This window comes from Ptiloglossa arizonensis, chromosome 4 (genome assembly GCF_051014685.1).
Source record: "Ptiloglossa arizonensis isolate GNS036 chromosome 4, iyPtiAriz1_principal, whole genome shotgun sequence".
NCBI classification, from domain to species: Eukaryota; Metazoa; Arthropoda; class Insecta; order Hymenoptera; family Colletidae; genus Ptiloglossa; species Ptiloglossa arizonensis.
In genome coordinates this window covers 15774099-15798178 of record NC_135051.1, presented here as the reverse complement: position 1 = coordinate 15798178, position 24080 = coordinate 15774099, and the positions used below count along the sequence as shown (strand labels likewise).

General features: G+C 37.7%; 1 protein-coding gene and 1 long non-coding RNA gene across 2 annotated transcripts in view; both read right to left on the bottom strand.

Moving 5' to 3' along the window:
• The window catches only part of LOC143146124 (uncharacterized), a 277891-nt gene that overhangs the window by 135969 nt on the left and 117842 nt on the right, over positions 1–24080 (bottom strand). The window lies entirely within an intron of this gene.
• LOC143145468 (uncharacterized) lies at positions 14169–16645 on the bottom strand. The gene is made up of 3 exons (XM_076308865.1): positions 16189–16645; positions 14956–15115; positions 14169–14882 (listed from the first exon to the last, which is right to left on the bottom strand). The coding sequence occupies exons 1-3, from the start codon at positions 16643–16645 to the stop codon at positions 14522–14524; spliced, it is 978 nt and encodes a 325-aa protein (XP_076164980.1). The 3' UTR covers positions 14169–14521.

Here is a 24080-nt window from a genome sequence, read left to right as displayed (position 1 = left end):
CTATATTCGACGGCTCCGAGCACGGTTATAATTGTTCGTAAGTGGATTCAAACCTAGTCTACCAGAAAGCCACAGAGATCGTTTTGTGGAAAGCGTCACTTCAAACTGACGCGTCTTCGTTTTCGCGAGAATGGCGTTAAAACCGGTGGTTTTACGCCAAAGTCTAAAAGTTTACCAAAAAGATATGCTGGAAGGTATAAAATAAAATCTCTCGGTACTGGTCTCTTCCAAAGCAAAATCTGGATTCTCCAACAAGAAAACGCCACAACTTACAAAGCAAAGCCAACTCAAGAGTGGGTACGTAGTAACTGTAGTTTCGAGTTCATTTCGGTCAAAGACTACATCTCTGGTAGTCTACATTCGAATCCGCTTGATTGTAAACTGTAGTCGGAGCTGAAAACCACTGCTTGTGATATTCCTTAGAAAAATTTGGCTTAGTTGGAAGAACATCCTTGCAAAAATAGCTTCTGAAATAATCTTGGAGACCGTGAGTACCGCGATAGCTGATTGGCTGCGTCGTTTCCTAGCTTGCGTTACTGTAAATGGTACCTGGTTTGAACAGTACCATTATTTTCGTCTAAATAAATTCTATTCAGTAGAAAATGATAAAATCTCTTATTTAATTTTCTTTCTAAATATCCTGATGTATTTAGTGCAATCGTAACGTGTACAGCTGGTACAGTGTACATATGTTTGTGAAAAAAAATGTATAACAAGACTAGAGGAAAGATCAAAATATTTGGCTACACTCTAGTCTCTTCAATTTCCTCCCGAACGAATAAATTGAATTTTAAATTTTAGATGATGCCTGGGAAATTCGCTATTCGTGGAATCTATCCGGTAACTTTTGTTCGTAGCTCGATAAATCGTTAATGATTTTTATTGGGGAAAGCAACTACTGTTAAAGAATGCTGTAAATAATGACTTGAAAACCGATCGATAGAAAGCTCCGTAATTGGTACCATTCCGCCATGACATTTCACCCGCCATTGTTGTTCCGTAATATCACAGAACCCGAGAATAATTGTTAATTTGGGTTAAGTGATTGTATTCTATGAATAAGTACAACCGTCACAATGATTATCGAAATTATTATTCGATTTTTCAAAATCGATTTCGGTGCAAATTTTGCGCAACTTGCCATGATTTTCGAATACCGCGAGAAATCATTTAAAAAACGAACACAAAGAGCGAAAAAATAGATCACGATCGCAAAGGGTTAATTCTCACGGACATGTGGGTACTTTTGGTACAAAATACTGTGGTGCGTGGAATCGCAGCGCAGTAACTAGCGTGGAATGTAAATTTATAAATTTCGTTTGAATAATGCATCGGTATATTTACAGAGAACACATGTTTTATTTATTTCCGTTAGAAAGTCAACGAGAACAATCTACTGGTAAAAGTACATTGTTGGAAATGTTGTGGTATTCGACCACAAAGGGTTAGGGTGCTCCGGAGATGAATTATTTTGTTTGATATAAACAAATATTCAAGTTGGTGCTGACCCATCTACCAATCTGTGTAACCAAGTTACATTCGAAAATTTCATTAAGAATATTTATTCATAATTTTAGCGGTTTCGAGTTACAAAATTACGTATACACATATTTGCCAGTACCTCTGAAGAAGTTAACAGAGATTTCAATTTCGATTTGCGTCTTTGAAAAAATTCAGTTACGATATGTTTACAAGTTCGTGCGAACCTTCGTTTAAAAATTATGACCACGTTATTGAATTTTTATACATCGAAAATTTATACACACACGGTTAAAGAATAAAATGTTTGCACGTTAATTAATTAAACTCTTCGCTGTGAAAAATTTGTTCGAATAACACGAAAAAATTGGGATAAAGGGGGAGGGGGGAGGTTCAGGATAAAGAGATACTTCAACAAGAATAACTGAAAATAAATTTGCGTACACGTTTAATTCTACATCAACGTTCAAACTTTAACAGAGTACCGATTCTACCGTACCTTTCTCGATCCTTATATCGAGGTAGTTCTGAATCCTCGTTAAAAGTCCATCTCGGATAATTCATTTTATGCAATTCACAATTAATTCTACATCAACGTTCAAACTTTAGTAGAGTACCGATTCTACTGCACCTTTCTCAATCCTTATATCGAGGTAGTTCTGAATCCTCGTTAAAAGTCCATCTCGGATATTTCATTTTATGCAATTCACGTTTAATTCTACATCAACGTACAAACTTTAGTAGAGTATCAATTCTACCGTACCTTTCTCGATCCTTATATCGAGGTGGTTTTGAATCCTCGTTAAAAGTCCATCTCGGATATTTCATTTCATGCAATTCCATCTGTTACGAAACCAAAGAGTTTCTCACTGCTCGACGACCAGTAAAACGAACGTAGAAATTTTCCGGTTAAAAAACAATCTGTCGAAAGATCAGCCATCCGGTTCTATACGCGTCAGAAATGCCATAAAACTCTAAATATGTTCGCTGGATGTTCCCCATCTCCGAGCAGAACCCTCGATACCGAATAACTGCGTTAATTACCAATAATCGATACTTCGTTAACAAATAATGCGACTGAATTATATCGGGGGATTCGGGACAACTCTCGTGGTAAAATTTCGAGTTCGCGTATTAATTAATACACGGGAGAAAGTGAGAGGAAAAATGCCCGGTTGCTTGGCTCTCCGTTGAGTATATTTTAATCGGGCTGTTGTCGCGTTATTAAAAAAAAAATAAAAAATAATAAATAAAAAAAAAAAAAGGAAGAAAAAAAAAACAAAACACACCTTTGTCGCGAATACTTTGAAATACCCCGTGAGCGCTCAATCAAATTTCACAAAATTCCACGACCATAAAGGGATCGCCACTGGTCGCTTTGTACCGTTACATCACTCGCATAAAGGTGTCTCCCTGCGTGTTTTGCGCGCCATTCGACCACCACGCGCTCCCCTTTCGACGCTATTCACGAGAATCGCACGATATCCGCCAGTGAACGATCCCAACAAAAAGAGAGTGACTGCAGAAAGTGATACGAGTCACCTACAGTCATTGCCTGCCAATTACACACGTATATCGCCAAAGACATCGAAATGTTTTCCATTCACGGTAATTCCCGCTTTCGAGTCATGAAATTGGTATCGTCGATTCGCTCCACAACGAGGTAGGTAGAGATTTTTATCGACTCCCCCTCGCTTGTATCGAGGCTGCGAAGTGAATGGAATACAACGAGTGCGAAAGAGACGGAGCAACAACGAACGAGCCTCGCATTACGTGCGCTTGATTTTACTGCGTTTCTCGGGTCTTTTTCGACCCATATCGTGGTATTCACAGTACGTGATTATGTATATAGATGCACATGTCTTGTGTTTCCTTGAACTTCTTGTCGATTTGTTAAGTTAAAAACACGAGCAATCTTTGTAGATTTGGGATCCTTCTTTTGATAAAATACGAGTAATCTTGTAGATTTTGGATGCTTTTTTTTTATAAAAATACGAGTAATCTTGTAGATTTGGGATGCTTTTTTTTTTAACAAAAATACGACTTCTATAGATTTGATATATTTTTTATAAAAACACGAGTTCTATAGAATTGACATATTTTTGATAAACATCGAATTCTATACATTTGACATACTTTTTGTAAAAACACGAGTTCCATAGATTTCATATACTTTAATTAAAAAACCCCGAATTCTATAGATTTGATATATTTTTGCGTCGATCGCCGATTCGGAATCAAATTTTTTTATTTTTTTCATTACATCTTTACAACAGTATTATTAACGAATCGGAGAGGTTTTCCCGACGAAAATAAGTTCAAACGCAATCTCATTCGAACTGTTTTAATTTGTACTTAAGCAAATATTTTCCAAAAATAATTCGAATAGCATACATATAATGAAAACTACTCCAAATATGGTCGTGTTTGGACTCATTTTCATCGGGAGAACTTTACCAATCCATTGATAACATTTTCGTAAAAATATAGTGAACAATATCAACTATTCTATTTTGTATCGATACTTTGAAGCGACCGCCTGAAGAACGACCTTGAGCAGTCATTTTAATTTGGACTGACAATAGTACACTCGATTCTACGAAATTGTGTGCAACGAAATTGATGGCAAAAATCGAAGATGTGTATTCTTGGACCGATGAACCGATTATTGCCATAAAATTTGTAATAAAACATCGTAAACAGAGCTTATCAGAGACGGCAAAAAATTCAATCAATTTTTTTCAAAGACATCGTCTACCATTTGGTGGGATCGCGCGCCGATTTCCTCTGTCTGTAAACAGTAATCGTTCGCGAAAAAAAGCGAAAATAATGAATATTTTTTCGCAGCGGGTTCGCCCGCCGTGGGCGATCGCACAAAGAATTCTCGCCTGGTTAACCCCTTCTCTGTCCCGTCGCTCGAGGCTGACTCCACTCACACGCGTTGCTATAAAATTTTTAAACGTTTAACGACGATTCCTTCTTCAATAGAAAATCGATGTATATGGAAATTTAAGCTACGCTAAAATCGATAAACGAAAATATGTTTTTTTTTTCTTTTTAAGCAGCGCAGTGATCGTTTTCTCGATCTGTTTGCCTAAAATCGATGTTACTCTTGCAATTGAACGAATAATAAGCGACTGATTGATTTGTAATAGAGTTTCAGGATTGTAGAAGTTGTTTCTTTTATTTATAAATTCTCACGTTTATGGCAGAGCCAATATTTAAGAGATTTGGAATTTCTATACCACTTTAAAATTTCAAATTCTGGATAGAAAACTTTTACAGTAACAAAAATTAATAAAAGTTTATATTTATTTAACACGCGATGTGCTCCGAACATCAATCGAATGTTTGATTATTGACATTGGTATGAAATATATTGTTTACTATTTACACTGTTATTGCACAAAATTAAAAAAAATACATTTTACTCGAATGCATGGTATTATAAATAAAATTGTAAAAGAAATGATTTTTTTTATTACAGGTAAATATTGCCTGAAAAATGAATTAAAATTGAAAAAAATATCTTATTGTATTTAATCTACTATTTAGTAAAATCTACAAAAACCAAACATAAATTGTTACAATTCTGCAACCAGATGCATTCGAAGGTTACTGAATAAATACAAATGTTCATCTAAATAGAAAACTTAAAGTTTCATGTACAATATTTTACTCCAAATTAAGCAACCATTTGCTCCGATAGCGAGTAATTCGTATTCAATTCTTCAAATTACTATTAAAATTTATTCGAAGAAAAATTTCCTTTCTCGTCGCACAATCGTCGTAAAATATTCATTTTCGACTCGTCGAAAGTGATTCGATTCAGACAACCTTCCCCCATGGGCGGCGAAAATTTTCGCCAACTATTTGCCCTTCAACCCCAAAAATTCGCGAGGGAATAATTCAAACGTGTAGTAGAAGGGCTCGATTAGAAATTCGTCCGACTCTTCGTTGCCGATGCAGCTAAAAATACGATTTGCATCGATCGCGCGTGTTTCGCCACGCGGGGAAATTAACCATGGGGATGATTCCAGAGATGGAAACGCGCCATAGTGAATCGATAGATCCACTCGAAATGGTTTGTATTCGCTCGGTGAGAATCTATTAGAGAATAGACGAGGAAACGTTATCGTGAGATCTTCCCCCGTGCATTTCCGGGTACGATTGATTATTGAAATCGGTCGTCGTCTTCGTAGGGGCACGTGCAACGAAAACATCGATGGCGATGCATTCTGCTCGATTTTAATTGACTTCTCGTGATTGAGATTTCGTCTTCGGTGGAGATTCGAAAGCTTTTAATTGTGTTGCATTTCTGGTGGATTCGTACTTCGCTCCGCCCTTAGGATTATTTTTGGACTACTTTGTGGACTACTTTTTATTAATATTTTTCATCTATGTGTATATATTTTTTCTAAAATACAATCGAAGCGTTTTTATGGAAAGTAACGCACGTAAGTGCTGAAAAGTACATTTTTCCAGAACGAAGCAAAAACAATTATTTGTAAATTTTGATTCGTTTCTGTTCAAATATACGACTAAAGACAGGATAAATGAAATACGTAACGAAATTAATACAAAATCCATTACTCGAATTAAGATTATTTTTTTAAGTAATAGATCGTTCGATAAATTTTGTCGTTCGATGAAACTTATTGTGAAAAACTTGTGCTCAAGGGGACCGAGAAAATTTCTACGTATTTCAAGGTTGATATTTTGTATAAAAATTATTCGATATAACAGTATAGTATTAAGTTGTTTAAGTTGTAGTGTCATAGTATTTTTTTTACAATGGAGAAACTATAAAACTTATTAAACAAACTAGGTTACACAGTCACTGTAAATTGTCCCTTTATACTAGGTTGTTCAATAAGTTTTGTCATTCGATAAAACTTATTGAACAGTATAGTACTACCTAGTATTAAGGGAAAACTTACAGCGACTGTGCAACCTGGGTTGTTCGATAAATTTTGAAGTTTTTTCCATTGTAAAAAATATACTGTGACACTTCAACTTTGAAGAACTGTAAATATACCAATAAGTCGATCTACATGAAACTTTACACACGTTCATCGAACAGTAGTACCATCTTTAGAAAAATAAAACCATGAACCTAATATCTCCATTTCTTATCGAGCAACTTATTATAATCTCTCTTCTTCAAATTATTGTAGGCACAAAATGTCGACCTTGAAATACGTAGAAATTTTCTTCATCCCTTTGAACACAAGAATTCGTTAGAAAATACTATTTTTATATTTTTGTGAAAAGTGTAAATGCGAAAATTGAAAGAATTGCTTTTTTTTCATCAAAAATATTCTATACGCGAATGGTAATTCCGTGGTATATAATTTGAGTAAAATTTTATTTTTCTAAGAGTTTGTAATTTACGCAAAGTGTAAAACGATGGTACTACCGGTACGTCGCATGTTGCTCCCACGGAAAACACCAGCCAGCTCGAGCGTTAATCATTTATTTTTGTTCCTTGAATCGTTTACGTCATCTGTTACTTACTGCCGTTCGTGATTTTAGATTATATTTTAGTTATATCCATTCTTTATCTTTTCATTCGTTTTAAGCCTTACGGTGAAGATCTAAGAATGAAAGTTTCAAAAATAGTTCATTCTAACGCTTAGTTGTTGCAAATTTAAGTGATTGAGGAATGTAGAGTCTTTTTTGTAAACTAAAAGGGTGCACATACTGGGTTTTCTAAAAAATTGAATTATTTTTTGCAGAATTTTGATTACATTAATTCGAGTAATGGATTTTGTATTAATTTCGTTACGTATTTCAGTTATCCTGCCTTTAGTTCTATATTTGAACAGAAACGAATCAAAATTTACAAATAATTGTTTTTGCTACGTTCTGGAAAAATTTACTTTTCAGTACTTAGGTGCGTTACTTTCCATAAAAACGTTTCGATTGTATTTTAGAAAGAATATATATACACATATATGAAAAATATTAATATAAACTAGTCCACAAAGTGGTCATCTTCTTGTACGACTTTATTAATCTATCTTTATTTACGACTTTATTATTTTACAAAACTCATCGAATGAAATTTCAATACGTCTACGTTATCGACGTCAATCTTTGCAATAATATCGATACTGGCAACAAACTCGAGAAACAGTAACATAAAACAGTAACAAAAAACACTAACAATCTTTTTCAACCTCGTTTCAACTCACACCTGATCGAACATAAATCATCAAAGATAACCTTAAAATTTCCCCTGACAAAACTACATTTACAATATTAAATTAAATATACTCACACACTACTTGCGTATAAACGATTAAAATCAACGTTCTCGAAACGCAAGACTCGAAATTTACATTGAATCGTTACCGTATTAAAATAGCAGTTAATTTACCAGCAAGACCCATCAACGCGTAATACTTAATTACATTATTAATTTTTAATCGTCGTTAATCAATCGTGTCACACCGAATTGCTAAATGTACGACCTTCCACGCGTTTTAAAGAACAATGTGCACAAAGACACAGCGAGTAGCGTATACGAACTAATTATGAAACTAATCAGTCTTGATACGACTCATCGCATGACGTAAGCGGAGTTATGCGACGTTTCGAGGAATCGAGCATACACACATCGTATCGCGGAAGCGCGGAGACTCTGACGCGTGTGGCGTTACGAGCTAGTCTCGAAACATTGTTACAAAAATGATTTTTTTCCCCCCACTTGGTATCGATACACATAAATCACTCCCCCGTCGAACGTAAGTCGTAAAATCGTTCGTTCGGTTGATCGAACGCGCGAACAGAAACCCGCTTTTTGTTTTTTTTTCATTTTTTCTTTCTTTTTCTTTTTTACTTTTATTCGTCGAAATTCAATTTTGCCGCGAACCGATTCCATTAATGAATACCACGGGAACGTTTATTACCGATACGCAAGCGTTTTCAGTAATTTTACGAGATACACGAATCGAACGGACCAGTCGTGAAGAATCACGTGGCAAGAAAAAGTTTGGTGGTTGAAAAAGGAGGAAAAAGTAGAAAAAAAAAGCAAAGGGTACCTACCACGATTTATTCCAATTGTCGATGAAGATGTCGCGAACTCGATGGCTTCGCATCGATATTACATATCGGTTTTGGTCAATACACGCTCGAACGGGTGTAATTAAACTCGATGTAACGTTCTTGTATAGCCCTTTTTCAATTTCAAACTCGAGATTTCGATTTCCTCTCGATGGCCACTAAGTAGTAAATTTCGTGTCCGGTTCGCTCGCGATAAAAGCGAAACGAGTGCCGCATCGAAGTTATTATCGATCGATTGTTCGATTTGTAATGGAATGTAACTTTTTACGTTTGTTCGACGAATATCGACGTTGCGCAACGTGGAAGAAATTACGTGATTTAATTGTTAAAAAAAAGAAATTGAGAATCGATCGATACAGTTCCTTTTCTATTTTGCATTTTGTAAATGAGAAATGATCAATGAAAAAATTGCAGTGATTTCGTTTGACGTTGTTCGAAATATTCGACCAAATTTAGTATTAACCGTTCGTTGTTCTGTTATGAGAATGTTCTCATATATGAACACTTTTGTCATTTAATTAGTTCATGTAACGGAGATTCCACTATACTTCAGTTTAGACTGGCTGACACGTACTTTCGACTATACCGAGTGATCCACGAGAAATGGGAAGCTTATGCAAGTAACAGATGACGTTTGAACTAGTTCATCGATATATGTGTGTATTGATAAAAATATGGAACACATTTTAAGGGTATACTCTATGTGTCGAAATAACGCAAATTATTACCATTTTGTAATCTGAAGTTCCGTTTCTAAGATACAAATGATTAAAAGTTTGTATCTTAAAGATACAAACTGTCAAAAATTAACTGGAAACATATTTATTGTACAATCGCGTAAAACATTTGATCTTTTAGTCACAGTAGGACAATATGTAATTTCGTGTAGAATAGAATTTCGGAATAAAAAGAAAAAATATATAAATTAATAACTAAAGAAAAAACACAATTTTGAAATGACCTTGAAAACATCCACACATTGAAGAACTAATACTAACTCCATTTGAATCTCCTCACGAAATCCCAAGAGGCACGTTCCACCTTCTATTATTTAAATTAATCGTCAAAAAATTTCGTTGCGTCAATTTAAACGGGACACCATGTATACGGGATTCTCCGTGGAAGAACAGCTTGAAAAATTACGAATAAAATGTTTGGATAGCACTTTTCGTTCTTATGGAAAACAAATTCGAAGATCGGTGGAGAAATCAGAAAAGAATGTAGAAAATCGGAAAACTTTCCTGATTGTTGGTACACCCTGTAGACATTTCTTAAATTCACAAGCGCAAGATCGTGTCACGGCCATATCGCGCCACGAGATCATCATTCGTATCCCAATCAAGACGGATGACGCGAATTCCGACAAGATCGAATTCTTCCCGTGTCAAGCGAGTCAATGGTTCGATGACCAGCAAGTGGCCGAAGTATTTAGCGTTGATTTTGTTCCGCTTCGAATCTACGGTAAATTTGTTTTACACACGGCCAATAAAGCATCGTGTTATTTAGTTTATCGCGACAATTGAACGTGCACGGAGCCGAACGGGGCGCGGCGAGCGTGAATCGAAAACAAATTCTCGAAATGTTTGTGTGAAAAATGTTCACGTCAAAAATAAATTTTTGAAATATTTACCGTGAAAGGGTAGCACCGGAGAGAAGCGTCGTATTTACATTTACCGTGTGATTTCCCGGCTTGTTTTCACCGATTGGTCGCGGTCGACGAGTGTCCCTCATTTTTCACGGATTCCTTGTGAAACTCGGTCAGTTCGTGTCCCGATAATTAACGAGATATTTATTAAAGTAATCAAAATAACAACGAGTCGAACAGAGTAGATAAAGATTGCATTCTTTGAAGATTACAAGGAATTTAATGATTTTAGATACGTATACAGTATCGAGTCGTGTTCACGATTGTTCGCAACGCTGCACTTGATTCGATAAGTGTCTGCACTACGATAAGTGCACCGAAGACGCGGGAGTTTTGATCGGTAGTATAAAATCGATGGCGCGTAATATACAAATCAAGAGAGTAGGATACTATGGAAAAAATGTGGTTAAATAAATTTTGAACGGTTTGTCTCTGGTAAATTGATTTTTTCTTTCGATTTTCCAGATGGCTGCTCTTAATTACTCACCGAACGATCTTTTTGTCATTATGCGGGAAATGACACGGTAATTGCTCGAGACATTGTTTTTTACTATTGTTTATGTATACTTTTGACGATGTAGCTTGAAAATAGAAATGTGTTAATCGAATAAACATTCTATCCTTGTTTAATGTTAGAACTACCGACGATGAATGTATTAATATTTATATTAAACTGTGTAGGTATTTTTGAAGATAGACGGGGAAAGGGTAAGTTAATTTACGAGTACCATTAGTTGCCTATTTTGATAATTGTCCATGAATATTGTAGGCAAAGACATCGTTAATAATTGAGTAATTTTAAAAGAAGTTTGAAACAAGTCAAATTGATCCCTTTGGTAATTCTAGTTTATCTTTAAGGCCAGTGGTCGATTGGGGTAAACTGGTAAACGGAGAATATTATACTAACTTATTGCTATATATATTTGTAGCGTACAGTTCGTCCATCGAAGAAAAAATACTGACATTTAGGAATTTTTTGCGACGATACGAAATGTCTAATGTAAATCTCTTGCACGTATGTTAAGAGTTTATACATTGGATAATATTTCTGTGAATTTTCACAAAATAATATCAATCTGTATAGAAAATTTAAATCTTCGTACCACGTTATATGATTTTACTAAAGAGGTGAATTTCTCTGGTCCTAATGGTTAAAATTGAATAAAATTCTAATTGTTAGAAAATAAATGAACGTCGTTATCGTTGCACATGTAAATTTAAAAAAATATTGATCTGTTCAGGAACGACAAAGTTCTTTAAAAAGAAGATTAAATTTTTCCGAAAGAAATGTTATATTTTTGAAGTTTTCTCAAAGAATATTAGCAAGGAAAAGAATAACAGAGAACCTTGGTGTGAACATTCGATTAAAATTTCAAGACAATTCGATGAGTAATTTACGAGAGAAGTTATTTACCAGGTTGGAAAAAACTTGTTTCGAGAAAAACGCGTTTAAAGTTTCAGGATTGGGGCGCTTTACTACTGAATAGCGACTGGAGCGCCTGGGACTCGCTCCACATACAGTAAATCCTCGTTGTATGATCGCCACACGGGACCGGGCGGAGCCTTACAACGTGTACACTGCGAGCGATTCGGACGCCTTTATGTTTTGTCGACGGTCGAAGAAAAGTACAGCGAACGAGAAAGAATGAACAACGGTCGAAGAGAAGGACAACGTGTGAGACAAAGTGTGAACAAATCAGGAAGGGAGAAAAGTGAATCTGAGAAAATGTAAACGAGCGAGGTACATCAATTTTTATCCGTTTACAATATAAAAATTGATAACTTCGAGACATTCAATGTGAGAAAAAGTGTGAACAAATTAGGAAGAGAGAAAAGTGAATCTGAAAAAATGTAAACGAGCGAGGTACATCAATTTTTATCCGTTTACAATATAAAAATTGATAACTTCGAGACATTCGATGTGAATTAAGTGTGAGAAAAAGTGTGAACAAATCATGGAGAGAAAAGTGAATCTGAAAAAATGTAAACGAGCGAGGTACATAAATTTTTATCCGTTCGCAATATAAAAATTGATAACTTCGAGACATTCGATGGCAAACCGTGCAATTTTTATTATTAAAGACTGCAGTTCGCCCCGTATCAAGTAACACGAAGTTTCTTGCGCGAACTGTACGTACGATCGTACTAGCGGATCGCAAGAATCGTTCATGTGAGACATTCAATGTGAGAAAAAGTGTGAACAAATCAGGAAGAGAGAAAAGTGAATCTGAGAAAATGTAAAGAGCGAGGTACATACATTTTTATCCGTTCGCAATATAAAAATTGATAACTTCGAGACATTCAATGTGAGAAAATGTGTGAACAAATCAGGAAGAGAGAAAAGTGAATCTGAGAAAATAAAAACGAGCGAGGTACATAAATTTTTATCCGTTCGCAATATAAAATTGATAACTCTGAGATATTCGATGGCAAACCGATCAATTTTTACTATTAAAGACTGCAGTTCGCCCCGTATCAAGTAACACGAAGTTTCTTGCGCGAACTGTACGTACGATCGTACTAGCGGATCGCACGAATCGTTCGCTGTGATTAAACATTATCCAAATTGTACCATCTTCGGTCTCGTTTTCATTGGAAAAATCTCGTCAATACGATGAAAATATTTTTGTAAAATGAAACAAATACTTAACGAATTTTATTCTTCGTTAAATCTATAATCTGTAAATACTCGTTGGCGACTTCTTGTAAACATAACCACCGGCCCGTGTCGAATTTTAGGCTTCGTTGATTCTGATGGGGATTCCCCCAGTTGTTAGAAATAGCGATGATCGTACAACGAATCAAATCTGATGATCGTACGATAAGAATGTACTGTATATCGCATCCTACTTGTATGTGCAAGAACTGTACGCTTAAAATATTAAATTTTGAAGAAATACGAGAAAAAAATATTGATTTTTTGTAACTGGAAAGTGAGGTTTCCACTCAAGTAATAAATTGAAAGTTTACGAAAGGCTGAAATCAAACGTAGGTTTGACAATGACTAAGATGATTCTCCATCTTTGCATTTTATAGCAAAACAGTGAATCGAATGGGTTCTACACGAAGAAAAGAATCACTCGTAGATGACTCTCATCGCAGTTATCCACGTTTACAATGACAGAGGAAACAATCATACTTGTAATAGGAAGACGTGCTGAATATCAGACACTTAAAGGTCAAGGAGATTCCCTCGAGACACAATCTGTCTGAACCAATTGTTTTAGGTATCCTCCACGAACATTTGCTCTGGAATGAAGTAAGTGTAAGATTAAAAACACCAAGAATTCTTCCAGTAGCTTCCTGGAAAGCTAAATTCAAATTTTAGAGTCGATGACGACCGAAAACAAGAAGATGATCCTTTGTTCTAATCTCTTTCAAAAAAAATCGTCTATGGAATGGAATCATTTCTTCGACAAAGGCAAATGTTGGTCAAGCTGAGATAAAAATAATAGCTGTCGTATTTTGGAATTGAAAGGCACACTGGTCGATTGGGGTAAACTGGTAAACGGGGAATATTATACTAACTTATTGCTATATATAGTTGTAGCGTACAGTTCATCCATCAAGGAAAACTCGTTAAAATGTGCGATTCCTCCATGACAATGCACCAGTTCACACGGCTCATATTTTGAAGGCAACAATAAAAAAAAAAAAAAGTGCAGATTCATCGGGCTGGGTCACTCACCTTACAGCCCAGATCTAGCTCCGAGCGACTATTATCCGTTTTGAAAATTTTAATCCGGCTTTGGATATAGAAAATGTCAAGCTAAATGGAGAGCGGAAATCGGTACTTTGAAAATAAAAACAACCAATGTCGTTTCAACGATATGAACATTTTCCGTTATGACAATCATATTGAAATAACTAGAGACCACTTTGAGAATGATCAAATATTGTTTATTTCGTAGACGACCATTCGTAGTAATATCGTCCAATCGAGCCACCCAAAGTCACACTTCTACGTGTGAGACAATCAAGTTTGAATTCATCCAAAAAAATTTACAAAATTTCGATTCTCCGTACAGAAGAAAGTCATTAACGCGAAGAATCTGATTGTCATTTCCCAGTGGAAAAGTTACCAATAACCCTGAGGTAAGACATCGTATTTGCTAAGACTGTGCACTTAAATTTTATTCATCAGTAAAATATACAAAGTGACGAAACGTGCAATTTATTTCACCAAGAATCCCTCCAAGCCTGGAAACGAGGATTCGGAAGATTCGACATCAGTGGTTTGCTACGAAAGTTGAGTCGAAGAGGTAGGTGACGTTTCGTGGGACGAGTTGTGAATGTTCCACACCTGGGATACGGTGATTTCTTGGTACATCAGATCGGATAGGATTGTTGGGGCACGTTTGCACTCGTGGAGCAATATTTCGCAACGACTTGCATAATTTCTGTCCGCATAGCTAATTTCAAATGATTCGGAACGGACCTGGCCGAGTTCAAAAGGGACAGCAAGAAATGTTTATCGTCGTCGCAATCGTCATCCGCGGCGCGTCTTTGAGAGAAACTCTCGATCAAAATTTGACCAAGTTCCCCTACGTGATCACACTCGATTGTTTTTCTTCCGGTCCCTCGACATTCGGAGGATCCTGACTGCGACTGTTGATGCATCATTTGCTCCTCCTCTTGTTCGTTCTGTGATTCCTCTTCTTCCATATCGTCGCCTAGGTTCGAAACTGTTCTGAACGCATCGAGAATCCATTTAGTATCGTAACGATATCGTCTTACGTGTTACAACGTAAATGGTTGCTTACTGTTTATTAGATATTACTGGCACGAGGAACGACAATATGTCAAAGTATTCGTAAGTGCTTCTCCAAGACCGACCTGAGCTAGACTTGTACAACTTTCTCTTTTTCAATTCTCGTTTAAAACACTGCCTGATATTTTTCCATCTTCTATGTATTTCGGTACCTAGAACAATCGAGATTTCGGTTCTGTTAGGAACAAGGTCCCCTAGTTTTCTTTTTTTTAACTATACGACATCGGGTACATCGATTCTCATCCATGAGGATGCACGATCTATGTCAAGGCACGATTCAATCCTTGATCTAGCCATTACTTCTTCGGAATAGAGTTAGCTCGTCCACCTTCGAAACATTCTCAGAAATACGTTGAAGCAAATGCATACAATAATTGATTACATTCTTGCTTCATTCATACTTTGCTACCGGGTATACCCAATATACCTGTTTCAAACAGGTGTTTTAACTCGTGGTTGCGCGATCCAAGTATGTTACTCGGCTTGACTTGAAAAGTTTGCAGACTGGAGAGTTCAAAAACTCGTTACAGTGTTGTACTATAATTAGAGTTACTATTCTTCGAAATGTGATGCATGGAGTCTTAGTTTAGTACTGTTGGCAGAGAGAAGTAGACAGTTTAAGGTCAGGTGCAGACACGAGGAAGACACCAATTACAAACAGACTGTATTTTTGATATTAATGTCACACTATGAACCGAACGTTACATGGAATGTACATTTGACATTCTTGTCAACAAGTGGACGATACTTCTTTAACTGTTAAAAGAGCAGGATCTTTTAAAAGTAGTACCTAAGTTCGAAGAAAATTGAACCAGAGCTAATTCCAAACAGTGATCGATACTGCCTATTTAATTTTAAACGATTTACAACAATGATCTTCCAATGTGTCCCTAGACGAATCGGTCGACGTAAATTTTAAAAGCAATGTTCACATTGAAAGCAATGTCAGTCCATTTGGTGGTTTGCGAAAACATTATCGAAAAAAGTTCGAGGTATCTATAATTTTAAGGATTTGCGAAAAATGGATACGGGAAATATTTCACAGTTCGCCTCGTTGATCCCGGCGAAACAAAATGGCGAGCTTCGAAAGTTTATAAATATGAAACATTCCCGCAGCGTACAATTTGACGTGCATTCGAGTACTTTTTCTCTTTTGTTTTTTTTTTTGAATAAACTTGTAACACGTACCTCGAACGAGAGGAAATAAAATACAGGGTATAATTACCGACGGCCATTTTCATTTTCTGGGGCATATCTTCGTAGTCCGGATGAACTTTTAAATATATTTCCCTCCAACATTCTCGTTTCTTCCTCACGACACTGTAGTCCGCGGCGGAACAGTCCCAGATAGCGGGACGCCGCCTAATTTCTTCCACAAACGATTCCACATCGAAAACTTTTACTTGTTTCTCCATAATGCACCCGGCTCGTGTGTGCTCTGTGCCTCGTGAGTTGAAGGCAACTAGCGGCCCACCAGGTACTGTGTGCCCAGGCTCGCAGGCTCTCCAGTGCCCGTTCGACAGGCACACAACCGTCGCCTCGTTTCTCCTACGACTATAGCAACGGTTCGCTCTCGGCTCGCGTGTTCCCGATCTCGCGTGTCCGTGTGAAAGGCTCTTAAAAGGCCTTACGCACGAGATGGCGCGAGCCTTCTCACGCGATACAGTACGCGTCGCTCGCATGAAGACTCGCGATCCTCGTCAGCGAGCGATCTTCGATTTCGACGACGAACCTTTCGCGTCGAAGGATACAGTTTTGTCTGGATAACGAGCAAGGGACAAGGTTTCATCGAGATGAACGATGTCTCAATTGCATGAACTTTCGTGGAGGTAACGAATCACGTTTCATCTGAGTAAATTTTTACGATAACGAAGAACAAGTAACGCTTTGTCTGGGGAAATGTTAATGGAAGTGAACTTTAATCGAGATAACTAGTAACGAATTTTACTTGTATCGAGATAAGTAACGAATTTTACTTGTACCGAGATAACAAATAGCGAATTTTACTCGTACCGAGATAACAACTAACGAATTTTACTTGTATCGTGATAACAAATAACGAATTTTAATTCTACCGAGGTAACAACTAACGAATTTTACATGTATCGAGATATTAAATAACGAATTTTACTTGTATTGAGATAACAAGTAACGAATAATATTTCATATTACTTTTATCGAGGTGATGAACAACGTTTTATCTAGAGAAACTATTATCTACGTCTTCAAAAAAGAAATTTATTCAGACAAAACGTTATTCGTTATTCCTACTCGTTAAGTTTACCAAGATAAATTTTTAGCCATAACGTTATTTATTATCCAGATAACGTAAATTTCTTTAAAGTTATTGGAATAACGTCCAATTCTGATCTTCCCCGTTAGTTGTCTCGGCTCGCACGAGCTACCTTGTACGAGCTCGCCTGAAAGGGGCCTTAACTCAAGTAAGACCGACAATGAGTCAGGAGTTGTCGAGTCGAAGACTGAAAAGGAACATCATCCAATTGACAATCTCTGATTTTTGCATGACTCAGCCCACAGATTATTTTTGTTAAATAAAATCGAGCGTAAAGCGAACAACCGTTAATCTCCATCAGCCTTAGGATGTATAATAGAAGGTATTTATTTATGGATACGTTCACTCTGTAGTGTGCAATTTTTTATATTTCACTATAATTCTATTTATTCGAAAGAAAATAATTCAAGAAGAATAGTACGTATGTAAAACATAATGTTCATCTTTCCTAATTATTTTTATTTTGAACGAACCTTGATTTGAATATACTTCAATGAATATTTATATAACATGTTATCTGTGAGTTTGTGACAAATCGAGAAACACAAGCCAGTCATAATTAAAGAAATACACGCTCGAATGCAATATAGAGTAAAAACGTAATTTCTCGAAAAAAAATTTTTTCGGGATTAATTGTCCCCATAAAGAGAGTATTCCTTAAACAATAAGTTGTTTAATAGTCTTAAATATTTTATGTGGAGCATTCAGTAACAATATTACTCTACAGTATATTTTTTATTCTTGTTATACGATTCGTTCACCTCAATTAAGTTATCGGAATCCGAGAAGAAATATATTACATTATACTCTAACAATAAAAAAATATATTTTAATAACAGTTCCTAGAGATAACGTAAAGTGTAGCACTCGATTTACAAATTGATTTTTATTGTTATTTGTTCTGATTGCAGTATTGTCTCTCAGATTGTCACAGAATGGAGATCAAACTGAGATGCAGTTAACATAGTGTAGATAACTCGATGAGAACTTCAGAGACGAAAATTATAATACCTAAGACAGCACTGTATCACAGACATTCACTGAGTACATACCAAGGAATTGAGTACTAATAAGTGAAAGTGCCTAACAAGAGTGCAGTATATGGAGAGTTACATAGTATGTGTATGTAGAAAAATTGTTCTCTTCAAGGACATACATATATCGTAATAATCAGAAGAACAAACAGAAAGAACTCGATAAACATGGATCCTAATGAAATGTTGAATTTTTATTTAAAGGATGATACAGTGAAGGGCCCAGTAAAGTAATTAACACGTTGAAAGAATTGGATTAAGAAAACTAAGGGTGATTCAATGAACGTGAGACATTACGAAGACACTTGCCAGAACAAAAATCTATATTATATATCGAACAACTAGTATCTAACATAAGCAGTAAGAAACGTTCAAGATTTGTCAGAGAACGAGTCAGAGAGAAGAACTTGAAAACACGATCCCCGTACCCACGTTCACCGAACCCTTTTCGTCTATTTCGTGGCACCAAAGTTTGCAAACAAGTCTCTCGCACATCCTGTGTATTCAAAATATTTAGCTACACAAAGTTTGCAAACAAGTCTCTTACACATTCGGTATATTTATACTGTTTAGCTATCAAAGTTAGCAAACAAGTCACTTGCACACTCTGTGCATGTGTACTATTTAGCGAGGAAAAGATAACCATAATCCCTAGAGTATGTCAAACTTCGTACGAATTTAAACTTCGAAACAGAAAATTAACACGGTTGACGATCGATACGTGTTCCCAGACAATCATTTCTGGAGCAAAAATATCAAAAAAACAATCGAATCGTGTCGAATGATCATTAGTAGGGTAATGCACGGTTTTATTCACGGTGTCGTTCTAGCGGTGGTTAAAGAGGTAGCATAATTTATTACCCACATTCGACGTATGGATAACTCGCGTTCGATCTCGTACAAGGAGCAGCGGTGGAACGCGAGCGATCGCGGTGAAGAGAAATTTTTGTAGCAAACGATGACCCGATGTCGAGTCATCGAGGCGGCCATTTTGTTAAGAGACCGCGATATGACGTCACGCGGCCTACATGATAACCCTCGCGTTCGCGGTTCGACGATAGCTCGTTTCTTCGTGCTTTTCGCGATGAAGTTTTCATCGTTGCAGGAATCGAGACGGTGAAACCTTCGCGAGGGAACAACGCGAGAAGAAATCGAACGTGGCACGAATTCGCACGGTGGCACGCTACGCCAATGGTCGCGCGGTTGGCGGGAAAATTTGAACGAGATTCGTTGACACCCGTTTAAAAACGATGGGAATCTCGATGAAAAATTATATACGTATATATTTCGATAATACACGCTCCGTGCGAATACGTAACGCGGGTTGAACGCTCTGTGCACGCGGAGAAACAATTCCTGAGCAATATTGACAAATAGAGAAATATATTCGCAAAATGGGTGAATTATTACGGTAGAGATAACGTACGGGAATTCAGGTTACCTTTGCCATTAGTTTTTATGCGGACAGAAACTAGATGGCAGGAACAGGAAAATCGATCCTGCGGCGTTATGAGTGACTATACACGCGACCATTAGCATTCTGGGATAGCTGCTGGTGAGCAGTCCCTGCAGTTCGTGGACTTATGGAACTATATTATTGAGTGTAATATCTAATTCAATCGTCACTTTCGTATCGCAATTTCTACTGTCAATGTCTATTTAATAGAATACAGTAGTTCGAAATAATACGGATTCTTCCATTTTTTAAATCGAAAGAAACAAACTGGAAACGAGGAGCACAATTGTTCCCAGTGGTTCGAAAGAGGATTGAACGAAATCGATCCACTGTTGAAAATTGTCTAGAAATTCGTCGGAAGAATTTTCGAAATATTATTGGAAATTCCGTGAAACGTTCGTATTACGGTCTTGTTACGATTACGGATTCTCTGGAGCCCACGGAGCGAAGCGGAGTAGAAAAATCGATGAGGTTGTAACTGGAGGCAACTATTTATTGACCTGGCCGACTCGTCGTGAACCCCACGACTCAAACTAGCCGTTTTCGTTTCGCAAATTCCCGTCGTTTCCGGTTAAATATTAAAACGCATTAAAATCCACGGAACGTTCGTCTTCGGGACCGTCGCACGATCCTGCAGATTCGAAATCCTTTGAAGCGGAATAAACGTGAAGATCGATGGACCCGCGACTACGAGCGATTATCCGACGAATCTCGATTTCTTGAATGGCCACTTATACTTCCATGTCAAACGCGACCGTAAAAAGTTACTGGCGAATGTTACTTTTGAAATGGTTCACGAACGATCGATGCGAGTGGAACGAAGAGCCACGAAATTATTCGCAGCAGCTTTCCTTCGTCCGTTATGGAAAATGTTTTTTTTGTTTTTTTTTTTTTGTCATCGCAACAAGTCGAGAATTACGTATTCTCTGTGCGCACCATTAACACCGAAAATAATAGCAAACGAGGACCATGTGCGAAGTAATACGTAATCTGGTTATCGATTCGAGGTTGGAATATTTTCACACTTTGTGGTCGAGAATTGTTACAAAATAATAGGGAAAGGATAACACAAGATTTAACGATTGAAGGACTTTCCAGGGTGTCGTAGATATATTGCAAAAGAATATATAGGTATTACAGTTAGTTAGTTACCTAGTATTTGTAATTCTGTAAAATAGATTCTCTAAATTCTCTAAAATCTGTAAATTCTCAATATCATCTAAATTCTCTAAAATCTCTAAATTCTCTAAAATCTGTAAATTCTCAAAATTATCTAAATTTTTTTAAATCTCTAAATTCTCTAAATTCTCTAAAATCTGTAAATTCTCAAAATCATCTAAATTTTCTAAAATCTCTAAAATCTGTAAATTCTCTAAATTCTCTAAAATCTGTAAATTCTCTAAATTCTCTAAAATCTGTAAATTCTCTAAATTCTCTAAAATCTGTAAATTCTCTAAATTCTCTAAACTCTATAAATTCTCTAAATTCTCTAAAATCTGTAAATTTTCTAAATTCTCTAAATTCTCAAAATCATCTAAATTCTCTAAAATCTCTAAAATCTCTAAAATCTGTAAAATCTACAAAAAGGTATTATAGTTAGTTAGTTATCTAGTATCTGTAATTACAATGATAGCTATCCAACACCTTAAGAGGAAAATACATATTTTCCATCGGTAAATGTCTATAGACACTCGTAAGTATTTTTGGTTTTGTTTTCAAGTACGTGAAAACTTTTTTGAAAGAGATAAATATAGCTCGTGAGTCGGTCTAGTCGGACGCTTTCTTTGGTTTAGGATGTGGTTATTCACCTCGAGATATGGCTAGAGAAAAAGGTATTTTTCATATTTGCAATCCGACTAACCAGATTAGTAGACCGTTCTAATCTTCGTGATATTTTATATTACCCAGTAGTTTAGCACTTTATAGATCTATGTCACTCGTAAGTACTTGTCGGCTCAATTTTACTGCTTCGAATCATGTAGTAAATTTAGTAAAAAAGTTAAGACCGATGGAAGAAAGAATATATTAGCCAATTATCGTATAATAATTTGGTATGCACCAGTGTCAAAAATGAAAAACATAATGTAATACTTTTAAGTACTAATATTTGAAAAATTAACGAATCGATATATCAAAAATTGGAAGAATTTATATTTCCTATTATCACTCATTCGTAAAGACAATTGCACGAAACTCGAATTTTAGAAAATTGTTTTCACAATAAGAGATCGTGGTAAAAAAATAAAAATAACGATCATCATTGTTCGTAAGTATCTTTTATCGTAAGTTGACCTTTAAAGATCCTATATATATATCGATTTGTCGACAACTTGGATTATTTTCTTACTTATACAACTTGTAATTTTATCCAAGCAGAACAGATCCTGTTACAATATTCTACTATATTTCTCGACTGTATTAATAAACAGACCCAACAGTAGAATTAAACCATCTCGAACGTTCGGTATCGATTTATTCTTCTCAAAGTCACCAATCGATAATATTGTACAACTGCTCTTAAACAATTCAATAATCGAGATACTTGCAATCATAAAATCGAATTAAACATCAAAAAAAATTCCAAGACGACGTTCCCCGCGTCTACGTTGCAAAAGCAACACCAATTTCCAAGAATTCGGAGAAACGATCGTGCATCGATTTTAATGTCATTGAAAATTTCATTCCCCGTTCGAAAAAAAAATAATTCCAACTGAAAACCGTTTAGTTTCGATTCGGTGCATCGTCGAAGCTCGAGCTCGTCGGGACAGAGGGAACCGTGATGAATATTCTACTCTTTTTATCGGTAGAAAAAAATTCCCCTCGACACAGAATCGGGGCATTATAAAAAAATACACCTGCGATCTCTGGTGCGCGCGGCAGCAATCGTCGTAAAATCGAACGTCGAGCTGTACTCGACGCGGTACCGCCTCGAAGACCCGCGATAGGAACCGCAAAGGGTTAAGGGTTGGAAGCCAGCCACTTCGAAAGCAGCCCTCCTGCTATTTTTCTCGGGATCTTCTCGCGCGCGGACCGTCGTATGAAAAACCATGAAAATCGATCAGCGGCCGTAACTGCGAGTGACTATTCGTAGAATCGTTCGTACGAAGGAAGGAAGGAAGACGATAGCGGAGAGAACGCGGAGAGAAGGCAGAGAGAAGGCAGAGAGAATCGAGACCGCTGCGCAGAAACCGTGGTGGTGGCGGCGACGACGACTACGACGACGACGACGGCGGCGGCGGCGGTGGTGGCGGCAGCGGCGGCGGCGGCGGTATCGTCGTGGCCTCATCGACCTAACCTACTTTAGCCGAGGGACGCCTGCACGAGGACGACGGTGGCGCCGTCGCCCGAGGACGTCCGACGGCGACGCCACTAACTGTATCTACGGCCGTTCTCCAACGTCCTCGTACCAAGCTCCACCTCCTCCGTGTCGCCCCCCTATCCCCTCGTTCCCCGCGCCGCGTCACCGCCACGTCGCGTCCCTCTCCTTCTCCTTTTCCTTTTATTTTTCCCTCTCTTGCTCGCCCACACGCGCCTCTCTCTTTCGCTCTGCTTTTCCGTGACACTCCGATCCCCCGTCCACGTCCCGCAGTCCCTTTTGCACCCTAATCGCGCCAAGCGAGCACGAGAGAACTTTTTTCTTCCTCCGCTCTACCCACTCTCTCTCTCTTTCCCGCCCGGTAGCTCTCCACCGCCCCCTTCCGCCTACACGCGACCCCCCCTCGGGGCGAGTAACGATTTTCGAAAGACTAGAAACGAAAAGTTCCCGTTTGCGCCCGTCGATCGACCGTCCCGATATATTTTATCTTGTTAGCGGCCCCGACTACGAACGGCTACGCGCGCCTAGGCTGGGGCGAGTCGCGAAAACAGTTCGATCGTGGGATAGAGAGGATCCCCCTCCGTACGGAGGGAAACAAGCACTCCTCTCCCCTCCCCCTCTGCCGCTGCGCGCTTAGGCGTCTCCGTCTCCCCTCGATCGCGGACGAAGGAGGTGGAGGGACAACGGCGGAGAAGAGCGGACCCCGATTGGCCGGCCCGTGGTGTACATCAGCATTCCCTTCGCGTGATCCTCGAATTTTCTCCGAGCGTGCCACGGGCGGACAGCGACATATTTTATCGGGAACAAAGCTGCAAGTAGAACGGTTAGGGTCGCCGGTGTGACGTGTTACGTAATCCCCCTCCCCTCCGTCCCTCTCTACACCTCTTTCCACGGTATCTACGAGTAAATCTTTGCCAAGAAAGAGGAAGAAGCTGCGCCGCGGCGTTCTCGTAACGCGGCCGCCGTCGTTCCACCGTCGCCGAGACAGTGTTGTCGCAGCAGCCGGTCGGATGCTTCC

Excerpts from the sequence above, each read along its gene's own strand:
- LOC143145468 (XM_076308865.1), bottom strand. The coding sequence starts at position 16,645 with ATGCGAGCGACGCGTACTGTATCGCGTGAGAAGGCTCGCGCCATCTCG. Across the intron at positions 15,116-16,188 it reads GAAAATGAAAATGGCCGTCG|GTACCGAAATACATAGAAGA; the intron begins GTAATTATACCC and ends CGATTGTTCTAG. Across the intron at positions 14,883-14,955 it reads CCAGTAATATCTAATAAACA|AACAGTTTCGAACCTAGGCG; the intron begins GTAAGCAACCAT and ends CGATGCGTTCAG.